Raw genomic sequence first — 26,010 nt, forward strand, 5'->3', positions numbered from 1 at the left:
CTTCTGGGTACATTTGACCACGGGAAGCCACCAAGCAGGAGACTGCTGCAGTATTGTGGAGTGGTAGCGTGCTCTGCCCAGGGTTCTCTTTCTCCTCATTGACAGCAGATACATGGCAGGAAAGGGAATCCAGAAGGACCTTGACTTGGGAGCTGATGTGCAGACCTCCACTCGGAGCACTGGGCAGTGCTCTCAGGGAGCCCCCAGGTCCTCCCCTTGTGATGCAAATAAATTAACATTATCGCTGCTGTAGGACATTCCTAGTGGGGTCCAACCACAGCTCTTCAGAGGCTGTGTCAGGCAGCTCCTGACAGAGTCCATCTCCTTGCTGTCTCTTCCCATAAGTGACATTTTCAGCAGCAGAAGTGAACTCACCACTGTACAGAACCTGATGAAGACAGCTGTGACAACCACACTTCTCACTCCTGATGATGGGTTCTGGCTGCATTCACAAGTCATGCTGGTTTTGAGTTGGAGAAGCAGCTCCTTAGGAACACAAACATATTCTATATTCTGTCCACGGTTTTTGTTTTCTATTCCCAGGGAAACAGAGGCACTGAGCAACCCTCTTTTCCTCCACTACTCTAAGTGCTTCTCTTGATACTCACATACATCATATCCTAATTTCTACCCATTAGTATCATCTGTTCCATGTTTTCTTCATTATACAGACTCTGGCTGATCTGAACTCACACACATCCCCTGGGAACCGAGCAGAATGCCTTCAAGCTGCAGATGATAAGCAAACACCAAGTTACATATAATCAATCCCTTGATGAGCTATTTACCATGTGACATGACCAAAATACTTCTGGTTGGGAACTATGTTTATCTTAGTCTGTTTTTCAAACTACCCACAGCCCTGAAAATCCATGTCAAAGTGTTCAGACATGAGCTTTCTCTCTATAATCTCACCTATTGCTTCAGGATTGCCTGTACTTTACAATGCAAATACTACTTTACCTACAGAAGAAGCTTAGTTATTGACAGAAGCCTGTGTCCCTCAGCACACATTCCTTCTTCCACTGCTTCCCGTGGCTTTACACAGAACAATGAACACTTGTCAGGGGAAGCAACAGACTAAATGAAGAGTGGAGTTATACCTGGAACTCATTACAATCACTGAGAAATTCAGCAGCACTGAAAATAGAAATCCAATTTCAGCTCTTGTGAAGAAAGGAATTAGTAAGTGATCCTTTGATCAAGACTGACTCTCTCTCCAGTTCACCTTCACTTCAGCCACACCACTTCCTAAATTTGTGTACCTACACAAAGCATTAGGTATCTTCTAGTAAGGTAGAAAGGAAAAGCGATGCAGCTGGAGAACCTCAAGAAATGGATCTCTTCTGTATCACAAATACTCTTGGGTCCAGCTCCCCGGAGGTATGTGAGGTACAGTTAGCTGTCTGAATACCCTCAAAGTTCTGGATCTGAATCCTTCTGTGACAAGTTATCACAAATATCTCATGTTTATTTTGGGCTGCAGAATCTAGGCATAATTATTTGGACAAGCAAATATTCCCTGGGTAACACTAACATCAAGAAATACACCAAGAGAAATTTCTCTGTGGAATCCCTCCCTCCTGCAAATCTGGGGGGAGGCGGGGGAACAAAAGAGAATGGGAGTATGATTTCCTGCTTGTGTATTTTTCTGTGAATTGAAATCAGTCAAGAAAACAAACCTGAGCCTAAAGTCAACCTGAATGTAAAAAAATAGCATCAGGCAAGTATTGAAGATTATTTGAATGTGTCATTTCTAGAATGCTTTTTTAAAGGACTATTACACCAGGAAGTGAACAGCTACCAAGTAATTTGGGTTGTCAGATAAAAGCCTTCATGCATCACAAATAGAACACCAGAAGACTGGTGAGAGAAGACATGCGGAGTATGAGGACTTAGTAGCAACAGATGCAAAGACACTTAAATGAAGACGGAAGAGGTAAGTAATAAAGGAGGTGTTTATGAAAAGGAAAAGAACATCAGTAATACCTGAATCACAACACACTCATCTCTCAGCACAGCACAGCTGTGACTTGCCATCTTTTTCCGAGATGTTAGACACACAGCTCTCCAAATCGGTTTTGCTATTGTAACAGGCCCCATCCTTAAGACAAATTACATGAGAAAATTGTGTTGTTGAAATTCTTTATTAAGTTAAGCTCAAGTCAAACAAGAGATCCGTCCCTCCCTTTGACAGGGAAGATCTGTCAGGAGCGAGGCCTGACCCTTCTGGCAGCCTGTGAGTGTCAGCTCCACGGAGACCCTGGTGCCCACGTACAAAGGAGCACACAGGGGGACAGCTCCGGCAGTCCCCGGCCCTGCCATGGCCTCCTCAGCCTCTCCCCGGCCGCCCTGCCCCTCGCCCCCATGGGTGCCCAGGATGCTGCAGGCACCGAGCGCCACCATGGCGGCTGCCTGAGGCAGCGGGCTCGAGCTGAGGTGGTGCCCGCCGCTGGAAGCCCTGCCGCCATCTTGGTCCAGAACCTGTCAGTTTTCCACCCAATTCCCAACCTTTTCCACCCATTTTTTCCCAGCCTTTTCCACAAAATTTCTCCAGCCTTTTCTCTAGATGCCCCCCGCCCCGGTTCTTCCACGGCAGTTTGCCCCTCGCTGAGGGTGGATGGCGGCATCCCCGACACCTGCCGGGGAGCAGGCGAGGAGCGGCCCGGCCCGTCGGGGCCGGGCGCCATGTCCTGCCCGCAGGACGGGCTCGGAGGCTGCCTCGGCCCCGGGGAGCCCGCCCGGGTGGCGGCTGCACTGTGCATGCGGGGCCGAGGGGGGGCAGCAGGCGCCTGCCTTTCTCCGAGGGAGCCGGCTGGAGCCGGGGCGGGGGGCTGAGGGTCGGGGTGGGCAGCACACCCCACTCGGCCTCCTGCTGTCTCCGGCTCCACAGCCCGGGCAGCCACGTCCAAGCTAGAATCACAGAATCATTACGGTTGGAAAAGACCTCCAAGATCATCTGGTCCAACCGTCACCCAATGTCACCCAATAACCATGTCCCTAAGCACCACGTCCAACCTTTCCTTAAGGATGGTTGATGCCATCACCTCCCTGGCCAACCCGTTCCAATGCCTGACTACTTTTTCTGAGAAGAAATGTCTCCTAATTTCCAACCTAAACCTTCCCTGACACATCTTGAGGCCGTTCTCTCTATCCCTATCACTAGTTACCTGTGAGAAGAGGCTGACCCCCAGCTCCCCACAACTTTCCACAAGCTCCCCCTGGCACCCCAACCTGGGGCTGCCGTGTGAGCTCTGCACCATGCTCACTGATGGCAACACTGCAGGACCGAGATTCCCTCAGATGGCCCGTGAAACAACACCCTGTGTGAAAAGGGGCACACCTCAGTCCTCCCCGGTTGCCCCCATCTCCTGCCCTGCTGTCACTGCTCTCATTCCACCTCAATGTGGCCAGGATATGGTCTCCTTGGCCTCGTCTCTGCCTTTCCTGGCAGTTGAGCCCCCAGGCTGTCCCTCATGTCACCTCCTTCCAGCCCTGCCCTGGCCAGCCTGCTGCTCTGGTGGCACTTGCCCTTGGCATGGGGCACCCCCTAACTCAGCAGAGACTCGGTGGGCCCTTTGTGGTAACAGCCTGGCCTCTACCGGGCCCAGCAGGCAGCCTGGGGCTTGTCCTAGGACCCATCTCCCTCTCAGCTGAGCCATGCGTCCTCCTGCACAGGGTGACTCCATTCTCATCTGTACCCCAGCTGCGATCACAGGGCACAGATTGCAACCCTGGCACACTCCCACGTGTGGTCAGGAAGGTGTCGGGCGCACCTGAACGTGTGTGCTCTGACAGCACCCAGGTTTCCCCTGGCAGGCAGGCAGGATGCTCGCTTGGGTGGTGACAGACCCAGCGCCCCCACAGAGCCCCTGTCCCTCAGTAGAGCCTGTCCCCAAAGCCCTGGTCCGGCTGGTCCCTGCAGATGGTCCCGGTGACATCTGCCCTCCTGGGCCTTGCCCCACACTTCTGGGAGATGGGGTAGATGGCTTCCAAGCTGGGGATGGCTGTCCCCAGGTAGGGCGAGGCACACCCCTGTGACAGCCCTGCCCTGGGGCAGGTGTCAGGGTGGCCGGTCCCCTCTCCCTGTCCCCACAGCTCCATCAGGGTCTGACTCATGGGGGTGGTTTGGCTGTAGCCACTTTTGTCGCAATGCTTTCCCTTAAAAAAATAAGGAACTTAGGGAATTAAATGCAAAATATTTAATGAAATAATGAAATATTTAATGAAATGAAGGTATTTAAACTGCAAAGTCAAGCCCTGGAAAGTCAGAACATACCATAATGTGGGTGACCCCAATTTCTGTGCCTGTGATCTGCCCGCAGCTCCTCTCAGGCCTCCCCAGGCACAGAGCTTGGTGCTCAGTGCAGGGGGGGCACAGCAACACACCAAGGTCGGATCCAGAATCTGTGGCAGCTGCCTCCCGCCAGGCTCCCACTGGACACGTCACGCATCCCCACGTGGGAGCTGAGGTTTGCAGAGGGTGGGAACGGATCGGGGCCATGTAGTGAGGATGCCGGTTAATGGTCTCTGCCTTGTTTTTGCCGCAGAGCTTGGCAGAACAGGTCTGGCGCGTTCCCCCAGCACGAGAAGCCTCTGGAGTGACAAGTGGCTTACCCCGACACCGCAGCGGGTGACCAGGAGCAGCACACCTTGCAGAACAGGAGGTGCTGCAAGAGCCAGACTGACATGTTGGTGCCAGCATCTGCCCCAGGCGGGTGAGCGGGGCTGTGCAGGCCTTCTGGACCTCGGCAGCGCGTGCACGAGCCTGGGGGTCCCAGGCTCTGGCTCTGTCCTCACATGGCCCTCAGCAGATCTTTATCTCCATCGCTCTTGTCTGGCGCTGGGGAATAACACGCGCATGTAATGGCAGCGATTTGGAGCTATGCTTATTGATGCCAGTGCAGCAGGAGCCAGGAGATGAATTGGTCCTTGCTCCACCAGGGCTGTCAGGAGGCAGGAGCTGCATGCTAACAGGGCGAGAACAGCTGCCTCATCCTCTCCCGCTCCGAGGACGCCAGGATCCTGTTCTGAAGGCGATGGGTACCGGTGTCAGCAGAGGTGTCTGCCACAGGCAGCCACCCTCGCCTGGCACATGTCCCCTCCAGGACCCCCTGTCCTTGCTGCCAGCTCCCAGGGAGGCAGCTCCCAGGTCCAGCCGTGGTGCCCCAGAACCCGCGTGGAGCCCTGGGCAGTTCCACATGCTCGTCCCTGACCCGCAGGCACTGCTGCCATCCTTCCCCGGCCCGGCGGCGTGCCCAAGTCCCCCTGCCAAAGGCTCCATCCGCTGTTGCTGGTGATGCTCAGGGTGGGGACGAGAGAGCCCGGCGGGTGCACTGAGTTTGCTCAGCCTCAGCTCGTCCTCCCTTGGCAGCCGAGGGGAACAGAGGAAGAGGGGAGGGCCCCCAAACCTCCGCAGCCCCACCCGCCTCCCTCCCCTCCTGAAAAGAAGAAGAAAACCAAACCAAAACGTCAAAAAATAAACAAATGCAACCCAGCCCGGCGCAGCCGTGGGCTTTGGGACCCTGGAGCCCGGCGGAGGGGCGGCAGGTGCCGGGGATGCAGCGCCGAGCCCGGGGCCGCCTCTGGGGCACCGGGGCCGGCCGGGACCGGGGGCGCGGCGGAGCCCTGCCTGCCGGGGCGGGGGTGGAGGCGGGGGGGTGGCGTTTGCGGCTCAATAACGCCCAGGAGAAGTTGCAAACGGCGAAAGACAGAGAAGGGGAAAAACACCCCGACACCGAGCCACCCGCCCCATCGCTCCTGCAGCTCCGCTTCCTGCCCAGCCTCGCTGCAGCGCGCCCGCTCCGGCACCCCCGGCACCCCCGGTACCCCCGGTACCCCCGGCGGCAGCGCCATGGGCAACGCGGCCGGGGGCATGGAGGGGGCTGCGGGCCGGGAGAACCGCGACAACCGAGCCCCGGGCCCCGCCGCCGCCGCCGCCGCCACCCCGCCGCGGCCGCCGCCGCCCGCCCGGCAGCCCATGCCCGCCGCCGCCGAGCTGGAGGAGCGCTTCAGCCGCGTCCTGGTGAGTCCTCGCCCTGCCGGGAGAAGCCGCCATCCTGCCTGAGCTTTTCTGGCTTTATTTTATTTAATCGCATCATTTATTATTATTTTTTTCCCTCCCTCTCCCGGCCCCGCGGCGTGGGCCGTCTCCTCCCGTTGCTCCCGGGGAATGCCCCGGGGATGCCCCGGGCTCGGGGCTTCTCGCCCCCGGCTGCGCTCTGCTGGGGGGCAGCGGTCCCAAAGGGCTTGGGTGAGGCTGCGCTCGGGCTCCTGCTCCCCCCCTTCCCCCAGGAAGCTCCGAACCCCCTGGGATGGGGCTGAGGAGCCGGCGGCAGGCCCGGAGCCGGCGGCGCGTAGTCAGCGAGCGGTGCCAGCCGCACACGCTGCGGCGAGCCGGTGCTGCAAATGTCAACCTGCCTCACTCACCTCCTCCTGTCCGCCTGGAGCTCCTCTCCCGCACGTCCCAGCGGCTGCCGCTTTCCGGGATCTCTCCCCCTCTCCCTTCCCTCCCTCCTGCTCTCCGCATCTCAGCCCTGGCGTGAGGACGGGGCGCTTCTGCCCCAGCCTCGCTGCGTGGCCTTGGGCAAACTGCTCGCTTTCCCCGTGCCGTGGGGCCGAGCCCCCCACCAGCCCTTCACGGGTGTCTGTGCAGCTCTGGGAAACGCTCAGGTAGGCAGAGCAGGAGGTGAGCCGAGTGCTGGTCACCGGCAGCACCGTGCTGAGCTGCTGGAAGCTCCTCTCCGTCCTTGGGAGGTGGCGGATGGCCGTGACCTTCACTGTCCAGCTGTGCTGGACGCGGTCCCCACACACGTGCCTTCCCCCGCGCTCAGCGACGTGTCCTTTCCCCCCGCAGCCCCGGAGCGCGGAGGCGAGAGCAGCTCGGCCGCCCTTTACGCAGCCGCCCTGTGCACCCGGGAGCTGGGGCACTCTCTGAAGGTCGCGGTCCCCAGAAAAGCTCCAGGGCAGACGGGGAGCTCACTGGGACAGGGAAACGCTTGCTGCCTTAATCCCCTCATCCCCTGCACAAAATAAAGCCCACGCTAACCCGAGCAGGGGCAGGGGCTCCAGCTGCGGACAAAGGCTCCTGGCTCCTGCGGCTGCCGTTACACAACGAGGTCCGGAGCAGCGCCGGTGCCGGGACCCAGCTCCTGCGGCCCCGCAGCAGGCAGGACCCGCTGCCCCGGCCCGCCCGGCCCCAGCCCAGGATTATTTACAAGCTCTCCCGTCGCGTTGCGATTACGGGAGGATTACTGGGGACAGGCATCACAGCTGAAGTGCCCGCTTTGCCTGCAGCCACAGGCTGTGACTTCTCTGCTGTGGAGAGCATCTGCTTCGGCTCGCTGGGACTGCAGGGGGGTCGTTGCAAAGGGCTCTGCAACGCCGGGGCTGCGTGGTGCTGCCGAGAGGGGCTTCGCTGTCCCCCGGGGGTGCTGCTTTGGGTGTGGATGGCAGTACGAGGTTGAGATTGTGCCTGTAATGGCTCCGGGGTGCATGCACGCCGTGGTTGCAGAAGGAGGCTGGCAGCTGGGGACTTTGGGGTGCTGCGGCTGCAATTGCGAGGCCTCAGGAAGTGTCACTTTCTGCTGGTGAGATGGGGCCTAGGTGTGCTCCGGAGGGGTCCAAATCCTAAACCGAAAAGTGATCAAAAAGGGCCAAGTGGTGATCCAAACTCTCCCTGTGACCCAAGCCTCTTTGATCCCAAGGAAAAGCCCTGGCAGGGAGCTGCTGGGACAAGTGTGCTGGGTTTGGCGACACGGGAACTGTCTGTCTTGTGAAATTGGATGTCCCAATCTCTCTTCCTCCTTTCACGGGCTCCCTTCCCCCTCCTTTCACCATCCCTCCTCATGGCAGCGTTGGTGGGGGTGCAGCAGGATCCCCACTACAGGGGTTTGGAGGGCTGCTCTGCCTTCAGCCACCATAATTGTATTTTTAATCATCTCTAGGGACCTGCAGTGCTCATGGATTCATTTCTCACCTGCAAAGGGTGTGAGATTAGCAGTGGGGAGTGAGCTGGTGGGCTGGAAACCTTCCTGTTCTATTGATGGCACGTGTTCTGGGTCCAGCACATGGTGATACCACAGGAGGGCTGCTGCACCCCAGTGCCACCATACCATGTCAGTGCAAACCAGTTCCTGGCCAGACATCTTAAACTGGGAGAAATAATGGGAAAAATCCAGGCTGAAAAGTAGCCCAAGGGACTGTCGGGTCAGTAGCAGGGCCCTGGGTGTTCAAACTGCCGGGGAGGAGGCGAGGAATAAACCCACTGCGTGCTCAGAAATGGGGAATTTGGTTTTATTCCAGACATTCTGGCTTATTCCCAGCTAGGGCACCGTGGCAGATGCCGCTTTGGCAGAGGGATAGCAGGGCTGTCCCTGTGCCAAGTGACCTGGGACGTGCCAGAGTGGCACTGGAGTTTGGGGATGTGGGGAGAAGCAGAGGAAGGAGAGAGACTCTGGCTGCTGGGCTGGGCATGTGCAGAGGCTTCTGCTCAGGGCAGCCTTGTTACCTCTTGTTACAAAGGGGAAAAACAAAAGGTTCAGGAACAGCAAAACGAAACCGTGCGCTGAGGGCGTGGTGGAGGTGAGCAGCAGCGGGGCTGCCCAAGCATCCGCAGACAGCTGGGAGGGCTCTGGGATGGTGGCACTCAGCAGACAGGACCGTGGTGGCCCTGCTGTGAGGTTTTGCTGCTAAACCATGGCAACTCCTCGCTCTGCTGGTCCACGGGGCAGCGAGAGCTTTGCTTTGGACTCTCTCGGGACCTGGAGAGAGATCAGCTGCAGCTGAAAGGGCAGAGACCTAAAAACTCTGAGCCCTTGAGGAGCTGGCTGGAAAATTCCCTCCGAGCCCTTCCTCAGGTCCTTGGTGTCACTTAAAAGCAGCAAGCGCTCTGCGAAATCGGGGCAGGCTGTGGGACAGGGATTAAAACTGTGAGACCTTGAAACTTCACGTTGGTGAAAGCTCCTTGTGTGCCGCAGGGCCCTGGGTGGCCACGAGGAGTTGCTTTGTGTTTGCAGTTGTCCGGGTGAGCTGGCAGCCGGCACCGCTGCAGATGTTTGCAGATGTGCCGCTGTCCAGAGCGCGGCGGTGAGGCCGGTCACCAGCCACCTCCGGCTGCAGCCGCACCGTGAGCTGGGGGAGTCACGGGCAGGAAAGAAGAACGTTGCCCGGCTTTGTGCCGGACCCGTCCCCGCATGGTGTACGGGGCTGGCACAGCTCAGTGGGATGTGGGGAGGCACAGCCGGCTCCGTGATGGGCTCCTGTGAGGAGCGGGGAACCCTCTGCAGCTCTGCTGGTGTCCCCGCGGGACACGTGCCTGTGCCACACAGAGATAGGAAGGAAGGCAGCCCCTGCGCCGTGGTGCTGTGTGGCTGGATCAGACCCTGGCTGAACTGGGAGGGCGTCCCAACGTGGGGATCCCCCCACCCTGCCATCGCAGGATGGGCAAACACTGGACGGGGAGGCCAGCGTGGCTGCTCAGTCTCATTTCCTCACCGTGCGCTGAGAGCAGCTTCTGCTTGTTCTTAAAATAGAGCCGGGAGCAGCAGGCGGTGGGGAGGCCTTGGCCGCAGCCGTGCGCTAGCAGGCGCCTGTCCCTTAGCAACTCCTCGCGTCCCCCAGGGTGGGCTCCGGCCTCCGGAGGGGTCCTGCCCGCTCCCCCTGCCAGCTTTTCCCTCTGGCACGTGGCGGGTTTGGGACGCGGCCATGGCTGGCTCCGGGGACTCCGTCGCAGGGTGAGCCGGTCCTGGGAGCGTTGCCCAACCCTGATTGTGGCGTGCTGGGCTCGGGGAGAGCCCGGGCAGTCCCTGTCCTGTGGGGTGCCTGGCGCTGAGCCTCGGGGAGAGGCTGTAGCCTCTCTGCCAGGTGAGGATAGGAAGGACAGATGCGCTTCCCAGAGCGGGGATGGCTCTGGTGACGCTTGCTGGAGGGGACAGCACCGGAACGCCTGGCAGGAGCATCGTGCCCGGTAGCCACCAGGGACGGTGCAGCCTGGGACCGGCGTGTCCCATGGGCTGCCAGCCCAGCCACCCGGTGCCGTCAGTCTTTCTGCGGCCAAGCGGTCGGTGAAAGCCTCCAAGCCACCACCTTGGGTCTGCTCCAGCTCCTTTCTTGTGGCAGACAGGGGCTGCTGCCTCGTGCCAGTGGCTGCCACCTTCCCCCTGTGTACTGGGAGGAACCACACACGACGGGCTCAGCCACGGGGCTCCTCCAGCTCCCAGCAGGGTGTCCCCAGCCTCTCCCAGGCCGTGGGGTGCTCGGGATGGGATGCCCTGTTCCACGTGCTGGCTGGCATTTGAGGCTTTGCACTGGGACCAGAGCTTCTCATCCATTACGTGGTCCTGCATCCACGTGGCCCGCACCCAAATCTCCACAGGAGCCTCCAGCTCCCCGCTGAGTGCAGCGGTGGACCATGGCCCCGCACGCTGTCCCTCTCCTCCCTGTTTTCTCCCACCCTGCTGCCACCACTCCCAGCTGCTGTGTGCAGCTCCCTCCCGGCCCCGTGAAGGCCAAGAAACCGCAGAAGATGCTTGAGCAGCTCGGCCGCGATCCCTAAGCAACGGCTGTCTCGTTTCGGTCTGGTTTTCACTCGAGCCCATGGGGCAGCCAACCAGCGATGGCGCCGCTGCCGTGTGTGTGTTTTGCAGAGCAAACGCTTCCGTGGCGGATGCTTTTAATTTTCTGTCTGGGTGCAGAGACTGGCCCTGCTCATCTCTGCCTGCTCGGAGGCCACTCAGGGTGTGCGCAGCCCCTGTTTGTGTGTGGAGTGAAACTTCGGGGTGCCTGACACCCAGAATAGCTCTGTCAGGCAGGAGCCCTCTGCGCAGCCTCGGTGCTGTGGTTGGTGCAACAAGAAAAGGCCTTTTCGTAGCGGGAAATGATGTAGGTGCTGCTTCGCCTCCCCCTGTCTGGTTTTAGGTGCAGGGTAAATCCCGGCACAACCCCCAGCAAACCCTCCCCATGCTGGCTTTGGCTGAGCTCAGGGTCCCGGCCAGCCGCCTCCCATCCCAGGGTGTCACTGAGATGTCACCACGGGCCTTGGGGACCTCCCGTCCCAGAGGGATGCGTGGGGGACCCTTGGTGGCATCCGTTCAGGCCGGCAGGAGCGTGGCGGGCCGTGACGCTGCTCGGTGTCTGCACCACCCTCGCAGGCTGTGCGGTCTGGCCCTGACGCAGCCCGTGGCACGGCAGGACGGGGACGGGCTCGACGCCAGGTCCTGGGTGCGATGAGGGTGCTGGCTGTGGGGGTGGGTTGTGATTGCTGGGGTAAGTTCCCTTGTCCCCTCCATCTCGTCCCTGCCATCCCAATCCCCTGAGGAGGAGGAGTGGAAGGACCAAGTCCTTTGTTTACCACCTCTGAGGCCACCCTGCCCCACATCCCCGGTGGCACCAGGGCCCCCAGCAGGAAGCGAGAACCGGTTTCTTTGTGCTCCCGACTGACGCCACGGACCACAGCGGGGCGCCCGGGGTGGGAGGCCACTTCCTCCGCCCGCACCACGTGCCCCCGCGGGGGAAGGCAGCCACCACCCAGTTTCAAACCCGAACGGTGCCACATCCTGCCACCGGGCCCAGCCCTGCCTGCAAGGACGGGGTCGTGCCAGCCTCTCGCCGGAGACAGATGGACTCAGCCATCACAGCACGGCCACCTCTGTGGGGGCATCGCTGGCACCGCACACTCTGCTGGCATCCTCAGCCCGTGGGAGGCCCTGTCCCACCAGTGGTGCTTGTTCCTGGCTTTTCAGGGTCCCACATGTGGTAATCTGAGTCCCTGCGACATGCGCAGCCTTGGGGACAACCCAACACAAAGCTCGTTGACGCTCCACGGGCTGGGGGTCCCTGTGGGAGGGGTTCGGGCTGTGCAGCGGGTGCCACCGTCCCCTCTCCGCAGATGGCACCGATGGCCAAAACGGGTCCTGTGCGGGCAGCCCCTCGTGGGCTGCTTGGGTGCGTGGTCCCACCTGGCACTGCCTTGGGGCTGGGAGAGCCATCAGGCGTTGGTTTGACCCTTCTGGAGGGTTTTATGCATTCCTGTGGACAGATGGGGACTGTGAGGACAGGGCTTCCCCCAGCAAAAGTGGCACCGGGGGTGGCACCAGGCTGTGCTGGTCGCCTGTGGTGGATCCCGCGTGCAGTAGCCCAGGACGTGTTACTGCAGCAACAACCCGGGGTGTCCTGGCTCCGCCACCGCCTCGCCTGCCTCAGGACCTGTCCGGCCGCTCCGATGCAGCCCCGGCAGCCTCGCAGCGAGGCTATTTCTGACCTTGCAGCCTAATTTTAGCCTCACCGCCGAGCTGTCCTGTGTGCTGCTGTGCGAGCTGCCTGCTGCGGGCAGCTGGGCAGGAGCAGCCAGGCTCCAGGCAGCCCGGCCAGAGCCAGCTGAATACCAGCTCGGCGTGGTGGCGTGGGGCCCCAGGCAGCTTGGGGACCGTGGCTTCGGCCTCCGTGCGGGCTCCTTTCTGCCCCTGTCGCCCTGTTTTGGCTTAGTGCAAAAGCAGCCTGGCAGGTACTTGGTGGAGGTGGGTGCTGAGGTTTCCACTCCTGCCCGGCGCATTGGCACCTTTCCTCTTGGACAGGCTCCTCCGTGGCTACCCACATCCCTCCCTGCTCAGCTCTGATCCTGCCCCCAAAGCCCAAGGGATGCCTTTTCCCCAGGGGTGTGGGTGTCCCAGGGGCAGTGCCCGGCGGTGCCTGCACCCCACATCCCGGTGCTGGAGAAGCCAAAACTGGAGGTTAAGGTGACTTGGAGCAGGGCTGGGGCTGTGCACTGTTTCCACATGGCTCCATGTTTCCAGGCTGCAGCCTCTCCGAGCGAGCAGCAGCCTCAGCTCCTGCTTTCCTTAGGGCTGAATCGCCAAGAAATTGGTCTTTTGGGAAATTAAATCATCCATGACCCAAGCTGAGCTCCCTGCATGGCCGAGGCGTGCGTGCAACGCACCTGGCACAGCAGGCGGCCTGTCTGAGGCTCTGCAGGTCACCCCGTGGTGTCCCTCTGGGATCCACCCTGCGCACCCTGCAGGCAGGAGCTGAGCCTGGGGTGCCCCGGAGCCCCCAGCCGCAGCGAGGAGCAGTTTCGGCGGCCGCCTCGTGCTGCTCGGAGAGCGGAAACCACGTCACGTCCTGCCCGGGCGGCCCCAGAGGCTGGCGGCGGCTGTGGAGAGGCCGACGTGGGGTGGGGAGGTGGTGGCCAGGTTGTGTAATGCTGGCACGAAAGGACGGGGTGACACGCAACGCCCTGCCCCCAGACCGGGTCTCCAAAGAAGCGCTGATTTCACCACCTGGGCTTGTTGCGTGCCCGCAGGGACGGCTTGGAGCCATCTGTCACCATCACGCCATGGGGACTCGGCCATGTCTCCAGGCCCTGTCCCGTGTGGGGTGGCTGAGCGGTGACCAAAAGGCTCAGCTGGGGACAGGACCTTGGCGGGCTGAGGCTGGGAGCATGGTGTGCTCATGACATGGGTGCGTGGCTCCGTTTTTCCCTCCAGCACCCCGCGTCCTGCCCTGTCCCCCCGCTAACACCCAGTGCCCTCTGCCACGGAGACCCCAGACACCCCAGGCAGGGACATTGCTGACGGGTCCGTGGTGCCAGGTGGTGGTGTGATGGTTCCGGGGGAAAGCAATGTCCCCGTGGTCCCACTGGTGAGCAGGGACACCAGGTGCTGCGTGAATGGGGAGTGCCCCAGCCCACAGAGAGGTTCTGGGGACACCCCTGACCCCTGTCTCCCTGCAGAGCTCCATGAACCTGCCCCCCGACAAGATGAAGCTGCTCAGCCAGTATGACAATGAGAAGAAATGGGAGCTTGTCTGTGACCAGGTGAGGTCCAAGAGCAGTGACACCTTGCTGGCCCCGCTGCTGGCCCTGTCCCCAAACGCCACTCGGGGCTGGTGGCCGCTGGCCTCAAATCTGAGGCTCCTCAAATGGAGCTGAGTTCTGGCATCCATCTCCGTTAGCGAGACAGCGGCTTATTAACCTGATTAAACATTTAAGCGTGACCATCTGTAGCACAGGGTGCGGGTGGCTGCAGTGTGCCCGGGCAGCAGTGGGAGCAGGGACAAGGCGCAGGCCCGGGTGGCATTTCCCCATGCCACAGGCAGGTGGCTTCAGCCTCTCTCTGTGGCTTGTAGGAGCGCTTCCAGGTGAAAAACCCACCGTCTGCCTACATCCAGAAGCTCAAGAGCTACTTGGACACAGGCGGTGTGAGCAGGAAGGTGAGGGCTCCCTTGCACCCCACGGGTCCTCCCCTGTCCCTTGGGGCCAGGCCCGGTGCCAACGGCTCTCCCTGTCCCCCAGTTCAAGCGACGAGTGCAGGAGTCGACGCAGGTGCTCCGGGAGCTGGAGATTTCCTTAAGGACCAACTACATTGGGTAAGGAGGGTGAGCAGGGGGTCCGGCCACTGCTGGGACAGAGACTCGTGTGCCGGTGGCTTCTGGCTGTGGGGGTGACAGCAGGATGTGGAGGCAGGGGTGGAGGCTGGTGGCCTCATCCCTGGGCTGGCTTTGATGGGAGGGTGGAGGGGCCGAGGCAGCAGCCCTGGGTGCCCTGGGTGCCGCAGGACCTGAACCCCTGCAGTGGTAGCAGAGCCCGGGGGCTGTGTCTCCTGGGTGTCAGGACCTGGAGTCTCTGGGGCACCCATCTCCCTCGGAGAGGTAGCACCACACAGCACTGCCATGTCCCCAGCGTGTCCCCACCTTACTGGGGACCTCTGGGCTGGAAGGGGAGATGGGAGGAAGAGGAGGGTTTGTGGAACCCACTAACCCCTGTGCTCCCCAGCTGGGTCCAGGAGTTTCTCAACGAGGAGAACAAGGGGCTGGATGTGCTGCTGGAGTACCTCGCCTTCGCCCAGTGCTCTGTCGCGTACGTCCCCGCTGCCGCTGGCATCCCGGGTGCCCCTTTTCCCCTGAGACCCTGCCCTGGCTCTCCGGTCGCTGGTCTGGGATCAGCCTCCTCCCGAGCTCAGAAGGGCTGGGGGAGCTGGGGGGTCCAGAGCTGCAGAGCTCCGTGTCTGGGGGAAACCAATGCCCCATTTATCCCCAGCCCCGGGGACCCCAGAGGTCCCCATGCGTCTGCTGGCATCGGGGGTGCTGCTTGCTCACCTCTCCCTGTCCCCACACGGGCCACCAGGTATGACATGGAGAGCACCGAGAACGGCAGCCCGGGCTCCGACAAGGGCAAGCCCCTGGAGCGGTCGCTGGAGGATCTGAGCAAAAGCAACTCCTCGTCCCCCACGCAGGGCGTCTCCAAAGTGCGGCACCTCACCGTCAGGTAACACGCGGCCCCCCGGCGCCGCTCCCCGCTCTCCGCCTTGCTGCACCCCGGCCCCGCCGTGCCATGCCGTGCTGTGCCGGCTCAGAGAGGGGCTCGGCAGGGAGACACAGGCCTGGTCCTAGAAATGGGTCCCCGTTTCTGTTCTGGGGACCGGGGGAGGCAAAGCCCCGTGCTCTCAGCAGTGCTGGAAGCCAGAGTCAAGAGCGAGGTTGGAGCAGTTCCCACCGCCCAGCTCTGCAGTCCCCGCAGCTCCCTGCTGCAGGATGCCCTGGCCAAAACCGGGGTGGGAGGATCAGGGAAATGAGCACAAATCAGAGCTGCTTGAGATTCTGGGGAGCAAATCCCCACCCTGCTGCTGCATCAGACATAAGAGCTGCTGCCGGCAAGGGTTTAAAAGCAGCGAGGGTTTGAAGATGACCGGGCCTGCGCCCTCTGAGCCGGCCCCAGCAGCCGGCGGCTCTCGCTTGCTAACCCTGCAGCCCTCTTCTAACCCCGCTCTTCTCTTGCACGCTGCCGGGGGATGTGCTTACGGTAGGTGACGGGGCCGGGGTGCTGGTGTGGTGGAGACGCCCCAGTGGGGCCGTGCAGACCCCGCTGACTCGCTGCCGGCCCCAGTGTGGGGATGGCCCCTGTGGTCGTCCCCGATGGGCAGGGCGGTCCGAGGGGACACCCAGCTGTGGCCACCCCGGGAAGGGAGATGGCTGCTGTAGCGTGGCTGGGGGCTCCCTTGGGACCGTGGGCCCCCTCGTCCCCTGCCAGCACCTCCAGAGGAGCCGGCGTCCCCCGTGCCCCAGGGACAGGTCAGGAGTGATGGCTCGGATGTGGCACCCGCGGGGTCTCAACCCCTTGGCACCCACCATGCCCCAGCCTGGTTGCAGGCTTAGGAGGGCTCAGCACCTCCTGGTGCTCAGCACCAGCCCCTGTGAGCAGCAGCAGCTGCTCTGCTTGCCCCCTGCCCACATCCCCCCGGCCCCCAGCTCCACACCCCAGCCATCCCGCGGGCCGCGCGGGAGCCCCGTTTCTCCCTCCTGTCCTGCAGGCTCTAACGTGCCTCCAGCTGCTGCCTCTCGAACCAGCACATCCACACCCTCCTCCACCACGTCCACCCCAGCGCTCCCTGCAGCGCCCCAGGCAGCGATGGGGACAGTTGCCCCAGGTCACCTGGCAGCTCCTATTCGCCCCGGTGAGCCTCCGAGACCGCCCGTGCGCGAGGGGCACGTGCCCCCCCCTGCCACCCCAGCCCCACCGCAGCCACCCCTGCGCCTGGCATCCCTTGGGCTTGCAGATGGGGATGGCCACCAGGCTGAACACTGGGGCTCCCTCCCATGGGGATGCAGCTTGCTGGGTCCCCCGGGTTCCTGCTGCTGGCTGGTGAGCCCAGGGCCACCGAGGCCACTGCCTGTCCTCTCCCCCTGCCCTCCTGCCCACGCGCTGCCCACCCCCTGCTTGCACTGCGCCCTGCGGCTGCCCCCGAGCCCCCTGCTCAGCTGCCCTCCTGCCCGTGCAGGCTCAACCCCTCGCACAGCAGGAAGGCGCTGAGGAACTCCCGCATCGTCAGCCAGAAGGACGACGTCCACGTCTGCATCATGTGTCTCCGTGCCATCATGAACTACCAGGTGGGAGCAGGCAGCGTCCTCCAGGATCCCCCGGGGACCCCCGAAAGCCTCCTGCCCCTGCACTGCCCCCATCAGTCCGGCATGGGGTGCGGTGAGGAGCACCCGTCTGCTGTCCCCCAGCTCTGATGGCTTGGGGACACCCAGCCTTCACACTCAGATGTCCTTGCTGCCTGTGAAGCGGGAACACGGCATGGGACATATCACTAGGTCCCTGGGTGTCCCTGGGGAGGGCAGGGGGATGAGCGGCCCCATTAATGCTCCTTTTTTCCCCAGTCTGGCTTCAGCCTGGTGATGAACCACCCAGCCTGTGTCAACGAGATCACCCTGAGCCTCAACAACAAGAACGCCAGGTAGGGGCTGTCCCCTCTCACTTGTCCCCTCAGCTGCACCATGGCCCCGGCCCCTCATGCCCTGTGCCTCTGCAGGACCAAGGCGCTCGTGCTGGAGCTGCTGGCCGCCGTCTGCCTGGTCCGAGGTGGCCATGACATTATTCTCGCTGCCTTTGACAACTTCAAGGAGGTGAGTCTCCAGCAGGGACACACGGTCCCCACGCTGACCCCGGTGCATGTGCCTCAGTTTCCCTTTGTGCAGCAGAGCCCTGCTCCACTGAGACACCCTTGATCCCAAAAATGCCTGTCGCATAACTTATTTGGGGTTGCTCCAGTTGTTGGGCTTGATGTCCCCATGCCAGCACATGTCCCCAGGGCTGGGATGGCACGGGGACGTCTCAGCAGGGATGTCCCACACCCGGCAGGGCTGGGATGGCATTGCCAGCGGGTGCCTCCTGCTCTGCCATCCCCATGGGTGCCCACCTTGGCTGTGCCCCTCCCAGCCCTCAGCCCCTGCTCCCACCCCAGGTCTGTGGCGAGAAGAACCGCTTTGAGAAGCTGATGGAGTATTTCCGAAACGAGGACAGCAACATCGACTTCATGGTGAGCAGAGGGGGAGGCTGGGGCCCCTCTGTGCCCTCTGCCCCACGCTGGGCTGGAGACACCTGGGGACCCACAGCCTCCAGCCCTGGTGGCAGCTTCCGTGGTCCCCCCAGGCCTGTCCTTGGCTATGTCCCAAGGGCTGCCAAGTCCCCAAAATGCTGTGTCCCCAAGAGCTGCTGGTCCCTCCCCAGGGTGTTGTGTCCCAGGGGCTGCTGAGCAGCTGGCCGTTTCCCAGGTCCCCGTGTCCCCAGGGCCATGAAACCACCGTGCTGTCCCCAGGGACTTGCGTCCCCAGGGCTGCTGGGCCACCGTGCCGTGCCCGCTGAGCCTGCTCCTGTCCCTGCAGGTCGCCTGCATGCAGTTCATCAACATCGTGGTGCACTCGGTGGAGAACATGAACTTCCGCGTCTTCCTGCAGTACGAGTTCACCCACCTGGGGCTTGACCAGTACCTGGAGGTGGGTGGTCCTGCGCCGCCCCGAGCCCCTGCTGTGGCCACGGCTCCCATCTCGGTGGTGGGTGGGCACCGCGGCTGCCACCGCCCGTGACGGTGCTGCCGGCTGTCCCATGGCAGAACCTGCGGCTGACCGAGAGCGACAAGCTGCAGGTGCAGATCCAAGCCTACCTGGACAACGTTTTTGACGTGGGGGCCATGCTGGAGGACTCAGAGACCAAGACGGCTGTGCTGGAGCACATGGAGGAGCTGCAGGAGCACGTCAGCCAGGTGGGACGTGGGCGCGTGGGCAGGGGCTGCTGACGCAAGCCCCATGTGGGGCGGGAGGCAGGGCTGGGCCACGGCAGCTGAGCGCCGGCGCCTCATCCCCACAGCTGACGGAGAAGCTGCAGGATGCGGAGAACGACTCCATGGCCAAGATAGCGGAGCTGGAGAAGCAGCTGAGCCAGGCGCGGCGGGAGCTGGAGGCACTGCGGGTGAGCACCCGTGGGTGCTGCGATGCTGCCGGGGCTGAGGGAGGGGAAGCGGACGCGTGGGGAACCCCGGTCAGGGGGTGCTGGGGGACACCGGTGACACGCTGGGGTTTGTCACGCCGCAGGAGCAGCTCAGCCCCCCGCGGCCGCCCAGCCCGCCAGCCCCGCAGCCCCAGGAGTGCTACCGGCTGGCACTGGAGCGGCGGCTGGCGGAGCTGGAGGAGAAGGGGTTAGTGCAGATCCTGCGTGGGCCCGATGGAGACGTCGCCATCGAAATTGTCCCCGTTGTCATAGAGACCGCAGCAGCCCCCGTGGTTACCAAAGAGGCCACCGCCACCAGCACAGGTACCGCGGGTGCGGGGGTCCCCTTCCTGCTGGGGACAGCTGGCGCCGGGGAGGGGTGGCAGCATGTTCTCTGGGCACAGCCAGGGAAACCGAGGCAGAGGGCGCAGGGACATGCCCAGGGATGTGGAGTCACTCGGTGGCAGAGTGGTCCTGGCGGTGGCACCGTGTCCTGCTGATGCATCAACTCACCCACTGCTCGTTTCCATTTGCAGATGCTCCAGCTCCTGCTCCGGCTCCATCCCCATCTCCTCCCCCTGCACCTGCCGCCCCCCCACCGCCTCCCCCACCGCCCCCCCCTCCACCCCTGCCTGGGGCTGAGCCTGAGCCCCCCGTGCCCCCCCCACCCCCCCTGCCCACGGGCGCAGAGCCCCCCCCAGCCCCTCCGCTCCCAGGTGCCGCAGTGCCCCCACCGCCCCCACCGCTCCCCGGGGGGCTGGAGGGCCCTGTGCCACCCCCACCACCACCCCCACCGCTCGGTGGGGAGCCCCCCGCCGGGCTGGGCGGCCCCCCTGCTGCTGGCGGTTCAGGTGAGTGTGGCCAGGGGATGGGGTCCGGGGACAGCGGGGACATCCCTGGGGTGCCTCGAGTACCAGAGGCACGCTGGGGTGGGTTTGGGCCCCCCCGGTGACGCTGCCAGCCTCTCGCCCCGCAGTGAAGGTGAAGAAGCCGATCCAGACCAAGTTCCGCATGCCCGTCTTCAACTGGGTGGCGCTGAAGCCGAGCCAGATTGACGGCACCGTCTTCACTGAGCTCAACGACGAGAAGGTGCTGCAGGTGAGGCCATGCAGGCACCTGGGGGGCGAGCACAAGGGGCCGGTGCCCGCGCCCACGCCGCACCCGTGCTGACGTTACCCCGGCCTTCATTGCACCCCCACCCGCATTGCACCCGTGCTGGCTTTGCACCCCTGCCCACGCTGCGCCCATCTGTGGTGTCACTGGCTCACGTGGCTGCAGCCTCAGAGGAGCTGGGGGCCAGCGCTGTGCTGAGGGACAATATGGGGTCTGTCGGATGCGGAGCCCTGCCCTCCTCCTCTCACCCCATCCCTGTCCCCTTGCTCCACCCTCAGCCTCTTCTGTCCCGTCCATGTCTTCTTCCCCATCTTCATCCTCTGCCTCCCTCCCACTCCCCTCACCTTGTCCCCTCATTAGCTCCTCCTTGTTATGTCCCTGTCCCATCCCCATCCCCATCCGCAGCCCCCAACTTGTCCTCTTCTTCTCCCTCCATCTTCATCCTCTTGCCCCTCTCCCACTTGTCCTGTCCCAGCCCTCTGGCCCCATCCTCGCCCCAGCTGTCCCGTTCCAGCTCCCGGCCGTGCCCTCAGCCCTGTCTCCCCGCAGGAGCTGGACATGAGTGACTTCGAGGAGCAGTTCAAGACCAAGGCCCAGGGCCCTGCCCTGGACATCAGCGCCCTCAAGGTGAAGGCCACGCAGAAGGCCCCCAGCAAGGTCACCCTCATGGAGTCCAACCGGGCCAAGAACCTGGCCATCACTCTCCGCAAAGGTGGCCGCAGCATCCAGGACATCTGCACAGCCATCGAGACGTGAGTGTCCCCTCCTCGGTGGGACAAGGATGTGCTGGGGTGCCGGGAGGGAGGTGGCAGGGGGCTGAGGGACCCCCCCTGCGGGATCTGCCTGTGGCGGGGGTGTCCCACCACCTGCTGCTCCTGCAGGTATGACCAGCAAGCCCTGAGCCTCGACTTTCTGGAGCTGCTGCTGCGCTTCCTGCCCACCGAGTACGAGCGGACGCTCATCGGGAAGTTCGAGCGGGAGCAGCAGCCTCCGGAGGAGCTCTCTGAAGAGGACCAGTTCATGATCCGGTTCAGCAAGATCCCGCGCCTGGCCGAGCGCATGAACGTCATGATCTTCCTGGGCAACTTCAACGACACAGCCCAGCTGCTCATGCCGGTGGGTGTGGGGGTGTGGGTGGGGGGACACAGCACGGCTGTGGGTGGCACTCGGGGGGCAGCCTCCTGTGGCGAGGCTCACACACTTCCCCTGCTGTCCTCAGCAACTCAACGCCATCATCGCTGCCTCCATGTCCCTCAAGTCCTCCAGCAAACTGCGCAACATCCTCGAGGTGAGGGGTGCGAGGCCGTGGCCCCAGTGGGGGGACGTCGGCGGTGCTGACCTGTCCCATGCGTCCTGACTGCGAGGGGGCGTGGGGTGGGGACGTCCCCCCGCTGGTGGGCTCAGCCCCCAGCCCTACCTGAGCCCTTGCATCTCCTCAGATCGTGCTGGCCTTCGGGAACTACATGAACAGCAGCAAGCGTGGGGCTGCCTACGGCTTCCGGCTGCAGAGCCTCGACGCGGTAGGTTTGGTGTGGGGCTGCCCCGCGGGTCCCGTGCGCCGCGGGGAAGGAGGTAGGGCACACAGGCACTGCCACTGCACGGGGACGAGCTGAGGGGACAGGGGGGTCACAGGGACCAGGTGTGGAGACAGAGGGATGTGGGAAGCAACTGTAGGGATGGAGAGACATGGGGGCTGGCTGTGGGGCAGAGGGTTACAGGGACTAAGCTTGGAGATGGAGGAATGCAGGGAGCAGCCGTGGGCACAGAGGGGCATGGGAAACAGCCACGGGGATGGAAGGGTGCAGGAAGCAGCTGTGGCTGTGGGTGAATGCTGAGATTAACTGAGGGGACAGGGAGGGTCCAGCTGTGGCAATGGGGGAAGCCGTGGGAGGTGCAGGCACCGGTCATGGGGACAGAAGGCTGCCCCGAGCAGGGGTGCGGTGGGGCGGTGGGATGCGGGTTGGGGCTGACGCTGCTCTCTCCCAGCTGCTGGAGATGAAGTCGACGGACAGGAAGCAGACACTGCTGCATTACCTGGTGCGGGTGATCATGGAGAAGTACCCTGAGCTCACTGGCTTCCACACCGAGCTGCATTTCCTCGACAAAGCAGGCTCAGGTAGCACCCGTGGGCACTGGGCTGGGGACCATGGCAGGCCGCAGCCCCCACGTGGAGACTCTCAGAGCCTGCCCTGACCCTGGCGCTGGTCACTGATCGCCCTCTCTGCAGTCTCCCTGGACAGCGTGTTGCAGGACGTGCGGAGCCTGCAGCAGGGCATGGAGCTCACCCGCAAGGAGTTCATGCGGCAGGATGACAGCCCCGTGCTCAAGGAGTTCCTCAAGGCCAACTCGGAGGTGATGGAGAAGCTGCAGGCTGACAGCAAGACTGCCAAGGTGGGTGCTGAGGGCAGCACAGGGTGGTGGGGCAGGACTGGGTCCCTGTTCCTCTGGGGGGCACCCTGGGGTGCAGTCTGCTCACGCCTGCACCCCATGGGAGAGGCTCTGGGTGGGATGTGGCTCCAGCAGGACTGCCAGAGCCATGGGGGATGCGGAGGGGGACACCGAGGTGACAGAGGGTGGATGGGGGACAGTGAGTGGCCAGACTCTGCTGTCAGGACCCAGCCCCCCATATTGGGGTGTCTCTGCCTGCAGGAGGCATACGAGTCGGCCGTGGAGTACTTCGGGGAGAACCCCAAGAACAGCCCCCCCACGACCTTCTTCCCCATGTTCATGCGCTTCATCAGAGCCTACAAGGTACGGGGGGCTGGGGGTGCCCTGTTTCCGGGGGCTGGGGGGGGACTTGGTTTTTAGGGGGGAGTCTGACCCCACTTTGGGGGAACTGGCCACAGCCACACACGAGGCTGGGGGCCTGTGGGACAGAGAGACCCTGGCACACAGAGCTGCCCCTTGGGGCCAGTGCAGGCACTGGGTTGGGGTGAGGCAGGGGCTGCCAGAGCCCCCTCGGGATGGCCGAGGAGCAGAAGTGGGGGGGGGGGACGGGGGGACGGGACTGCATTCCTACAGCACCACAGCAGAACCCCCCAGCTCAGCGTGCCCTCCCTGCGCCTCTCCCAAGAAAGCAGAGCAGGACATTGAGCTGTGGAAGAAACAAGAGGCTGCAGCCAAAGAGGCAGAATCCAGTCCCAACGGCAGTGAGGACCAGCTCGACACGAAGGTACCCGATGTGGGACTCTTCCCCGTGCTGGTGCAGGGCCCTTGAGCATCCCTTCCCTGGAAAATCCCACCCTGCTGCCCTGCGGCTCCTCCCGGATGAGGCCGGGAGGCAGCAGCCTGGCTCGGTGTCACTGTGCCCTCCGTCCGGGCTGAATCTGGGGAAGGGCAAAGGAGCTTTTCCAGCCGGGACGCACCATTCACCCCGCTCTGTTCCCGCCACAGTCACCCATCCAGAAAGCCAAGCGGCAGCAGATGGACATGATCGCTGAGCTGAAGAAGAAGCAGATGGTGAAGGAGCCGCTCATTTATGAAGGAAAAGACGGTGCCATCGAGGATATTATTTCAGGTGAGGGGCAGGGTGTCCCCCCTGGTGCTTGGTGCTCAGAGTCCCTGGCCAGGCCGTGCCAGCACAGAGTCCCCTGGGGTACAGGTGCGTTGGGTGGGTGCCACAGCTTGTCACACAGCCCCGCGATGGCTGGGATGGAGCACAGTGCTGGGAGAGATCCAGAGGCAGTGAGGGCCAGGCAGCTGCTGGGTCGCTGGGAGCTGGACATTCAGGGCTGGGCTCCCAGCTCTGCTGTCCCCGCATGGGGCTTCGACGCATGGGGCTTCGGCACAGACAGCGCTGCCGCCAAGTGGGTGCAGCTGGGAGAGCCTCCCTGGTGGGGGCTCTGAGGGCTGTCACAACCCGGAGCCAGGGAGCCACTGAGCCCTGCTGGGGAGCCCAGAGCCACCTGCAGCACCTCCCTGTCCCGCACAGCAAAGCTGCCGAACACTCTGCCCTGTCTCATAGCTCTTCCTCCTCTTCTACTTCTTCCTCCCTTCTCCTCCTCTCCGCTGTCTCTCTGGATTGCTTTGCTCAGCTCTGAAAACTGTTCCTTTCACGGCCCGGACGGGCAAGCGCTCGTCCCGGCTCTTCTGCGATGCGAGCTTCAACGAGGAGAGTCCTCTGTAGCGGCTGCCTGTAGGTAACGGGGCGCAGCCGGGCTGGGGGCGAGGGCACAGCCTGGGTGGGCAGAGGGGCACAGAGGGGGTTGCTGGGCTGTGGCTCTCCTCCTGCATTTCTCTGCCCAGCACCGTTCCAGCTGTGTGGCCAATCGGCCGGGCTCAGCTCTATGCTGAAAGCCACCCCCGGGGCACCCCAGCACCATGGCACAAGGCTGGGCACTGGAATTGCTGCGGGACTGGGTCCCATGGGCTGGTTCTTCCCAGCTGCCTCCCTCCTGCCTCTGCGTGCTGCTGGTCAGACTCCTCCCGAGCATCCCCCCACCCGATGGGCTGACCCTGGGCAGTGGTGGGGACGAAGGAAGGGTCCTGCCTGCAGGTGCAGCCTTTGCTGGGGCGGGCAGGCTGGCGGCTCGCTGAGCCTGTGCTTTCTCCCCTTTCAGATCTGCGGAACAACCCCTACCGGCGTGCAGACAAGGGCCGTGGCAGTGCCAAGAAACGGGCTGTGGGGCAGAGCCTGCAGACGACGCCGGACATCTCGCTGTGAGCAGGGCAGGCCTGTCCTGCGGACGCAGATGGGACTGCAGGGCGTCAGCCCGCCGGCCTGGGCCAACCCGCGGTGGGGGGACGGTGCCCACTCCTCGCTGCTCGAGCTGCTTCGTGTGCCGGCCCGCCCTGCTGCCCTGCCCTGCGCGCCCGTGGTCTGACGCAGGGCTCCCCCAGCAATTGCTTAGCGATGCCACTGAGCTCCTCTCCTCCAGGCTGGCAGGGACGGGGGGAGCACAGGAAGCCCCCCACACCTTGTCCTGCAAGGAAAAGGGGCTGCCCTGCCCCTTGCCCAGGGCTGCTGCATTGCCCTCCTGCTGTCTGGGGCAGCCCTGCACACCGGTGTGCCCCTCTCCTCAGCTTGCTGGTGCCTTTGATCTCCCACTGCAGGAGGGGCAGAGGATTGGCAGCCAGGGCCGCAGTGCTCCTGGCGCTTCTCCCACATCTCCCGTCTGTGCAGAGCCCTTCGAGGCCGTGCTCTCCTCTGCTGCAGAGCGGGGCGGGTACCGGCTGCGCCTCCTCTCCAGCAAGGAGCCTGCTGCAAAGATCCCACCCTGGGCACTTCACGTACCCCAGGAGCTGGCAGGGGTGCTATTTTACAGTCATTTTCTATGTCTTCCTTAAAACAAAACAAAACAAAACTCTGTGCTATGGGAGGAGGGGCTGGAGCACCCCTGGGTTCTACAGGGTCTCACCAGGAGCCTCAGGCTAGGGCGAGCAGCGCTGGTCTATGACAATCAGCAGGATCAAGGATTCACTGTCCTCGAATCGCTACGTGGTGGTACCTGGCCTTGCCCTGCTGCCTTCCCAGCACCCACCTCTGCTCGTGGGGCTGCCGCCTCTCAGACAGCGGTGCCCATCGGCCCGTGGGGACCACGAGGCCGCTCCCGTTCGCCAGCAGTTGCACGACGCAACCCGCAGCAGGTGCTAGGCAGCCTCCAGCCCTTGCAGCAAACACCGTGCTACCCCCAAACAGTGCAGGGTCACAGCTGAACTCATGCAGTAAAAGGAGGACAGAAAAGGGGTGGGCTTGGACGCAGCCAGTGAGCTGCATCAGCCTACAAATGATGACTGAAGCACTGGCCTTTTTTCCTCCCCACCCTGCTGCCGATCAGTCAGAGCTGCACTGCTGCAGTTAACCTGTTAATGCATTTACTTTGTCACAAACGCCCCCTGCGTGCCCTGCTGCGAGGACTCGTGGCTGCCATGTACATTCTCGCTTGCCCCAGCTTTTAGACCAGGGTAAGTCCTCGCTACAAGAGCAGCGACTGCTTCCTGCTGTAATTACGATGCTAAGCGCCACCGGCTCAGTATCGCACAAAGCTCAAAGGGAGGGAAGGGAAATGAATGTGTAACTTATAAATGCCTTTAAGCCAGAAATGTAAAACATTAACTGCTAATTTGTATACATTATTTTTATATACTGAGGGCCTGTCTAATCCAAAGCAGAACTGGTAATAAACCAACTCTATGGATAA

The 26,010-nt window shown here is 62.8% G+C and overlaps 1 protein-coding gene across 5 annotated transcripts; it reads left to right on the forward strand.

Moving 5' to 3' along the window:
- Positions 1-5,455: 5,455 nt before the first annotated feature.
- FMNL1 (formin like 1) lies at positions 5,456-26,010 on the forward strand. 5 transcript variants are annotated; one of them, XM_035347703.1, is made up of 28 exons: positions 5,458-6,025; positions 13,727-13,810; positions 14,122-14,205; positions 14,288-14,361; positions 14,768-14,851; positions 15,119-15,259; positions 16,320-16,445; positions 16,770-16,878; positions 17,152-17,228; positions 17,304-17,397; positions 17,736-17,810; positions 18,157-18,267; positions 18,384-18,533; positions 18,638-18,739; positions 18,862-19,081; positions 19,294-19,608; positions 19,734-19,855; positions 20,420-20,622; positions 20,752-20,986; positions 21,090-21,158; positions 21,310-21,390; positions 21,857-21,986; positions 22,098-22,261; positions 22,520-22,621; positions 22,944-23,042; positions 23,264-23,387; positions 23,905-24,009; positions 24,430-26,010. In XM_035347703.1, exons 1-27 carry the CDS (start codon positions 5,855-5,857, stop codon positions 23,994-23,996), a joined length of 3,438 nt encoding a protein of 1,145 aa, XP_035203594.1. In that variant the 5' UTR covers positions 5,458-5,854; the 3' UTR covers positions 23,997-24,009; positions 24,430-26,010. The 5 variants fall into 5 exon arrangements, with proteins under 5 accessions (XP_035203592.1, XP_035203594.1, XP_035203595.1 ...); XM_035347702.1 differs by having other exon boundaries at positions 5,460-6,025; positions 23,905-24,005; XM_035347701.1 differs by lacking the exon at positions 23,905-24,009 and having other exon boundaries at positions 5,456-6,025.

Source organism: Oxyura jamaicensis, chromosome 27 (genome assembly GCF_011077185.1).
Source record: "Oxyura jamaicensis isolate SHBP4307 breed ruddy duck chromosome 27, BPBGC_Ojam_1.0, whole genome shotgun sequence".
NCBI classification, from domain to species: Eukaryota; Metazoa; Chordata; class Aves; order Anseriformes; family Anatidae; genus Oxyura; species Oxyura jamaicensis.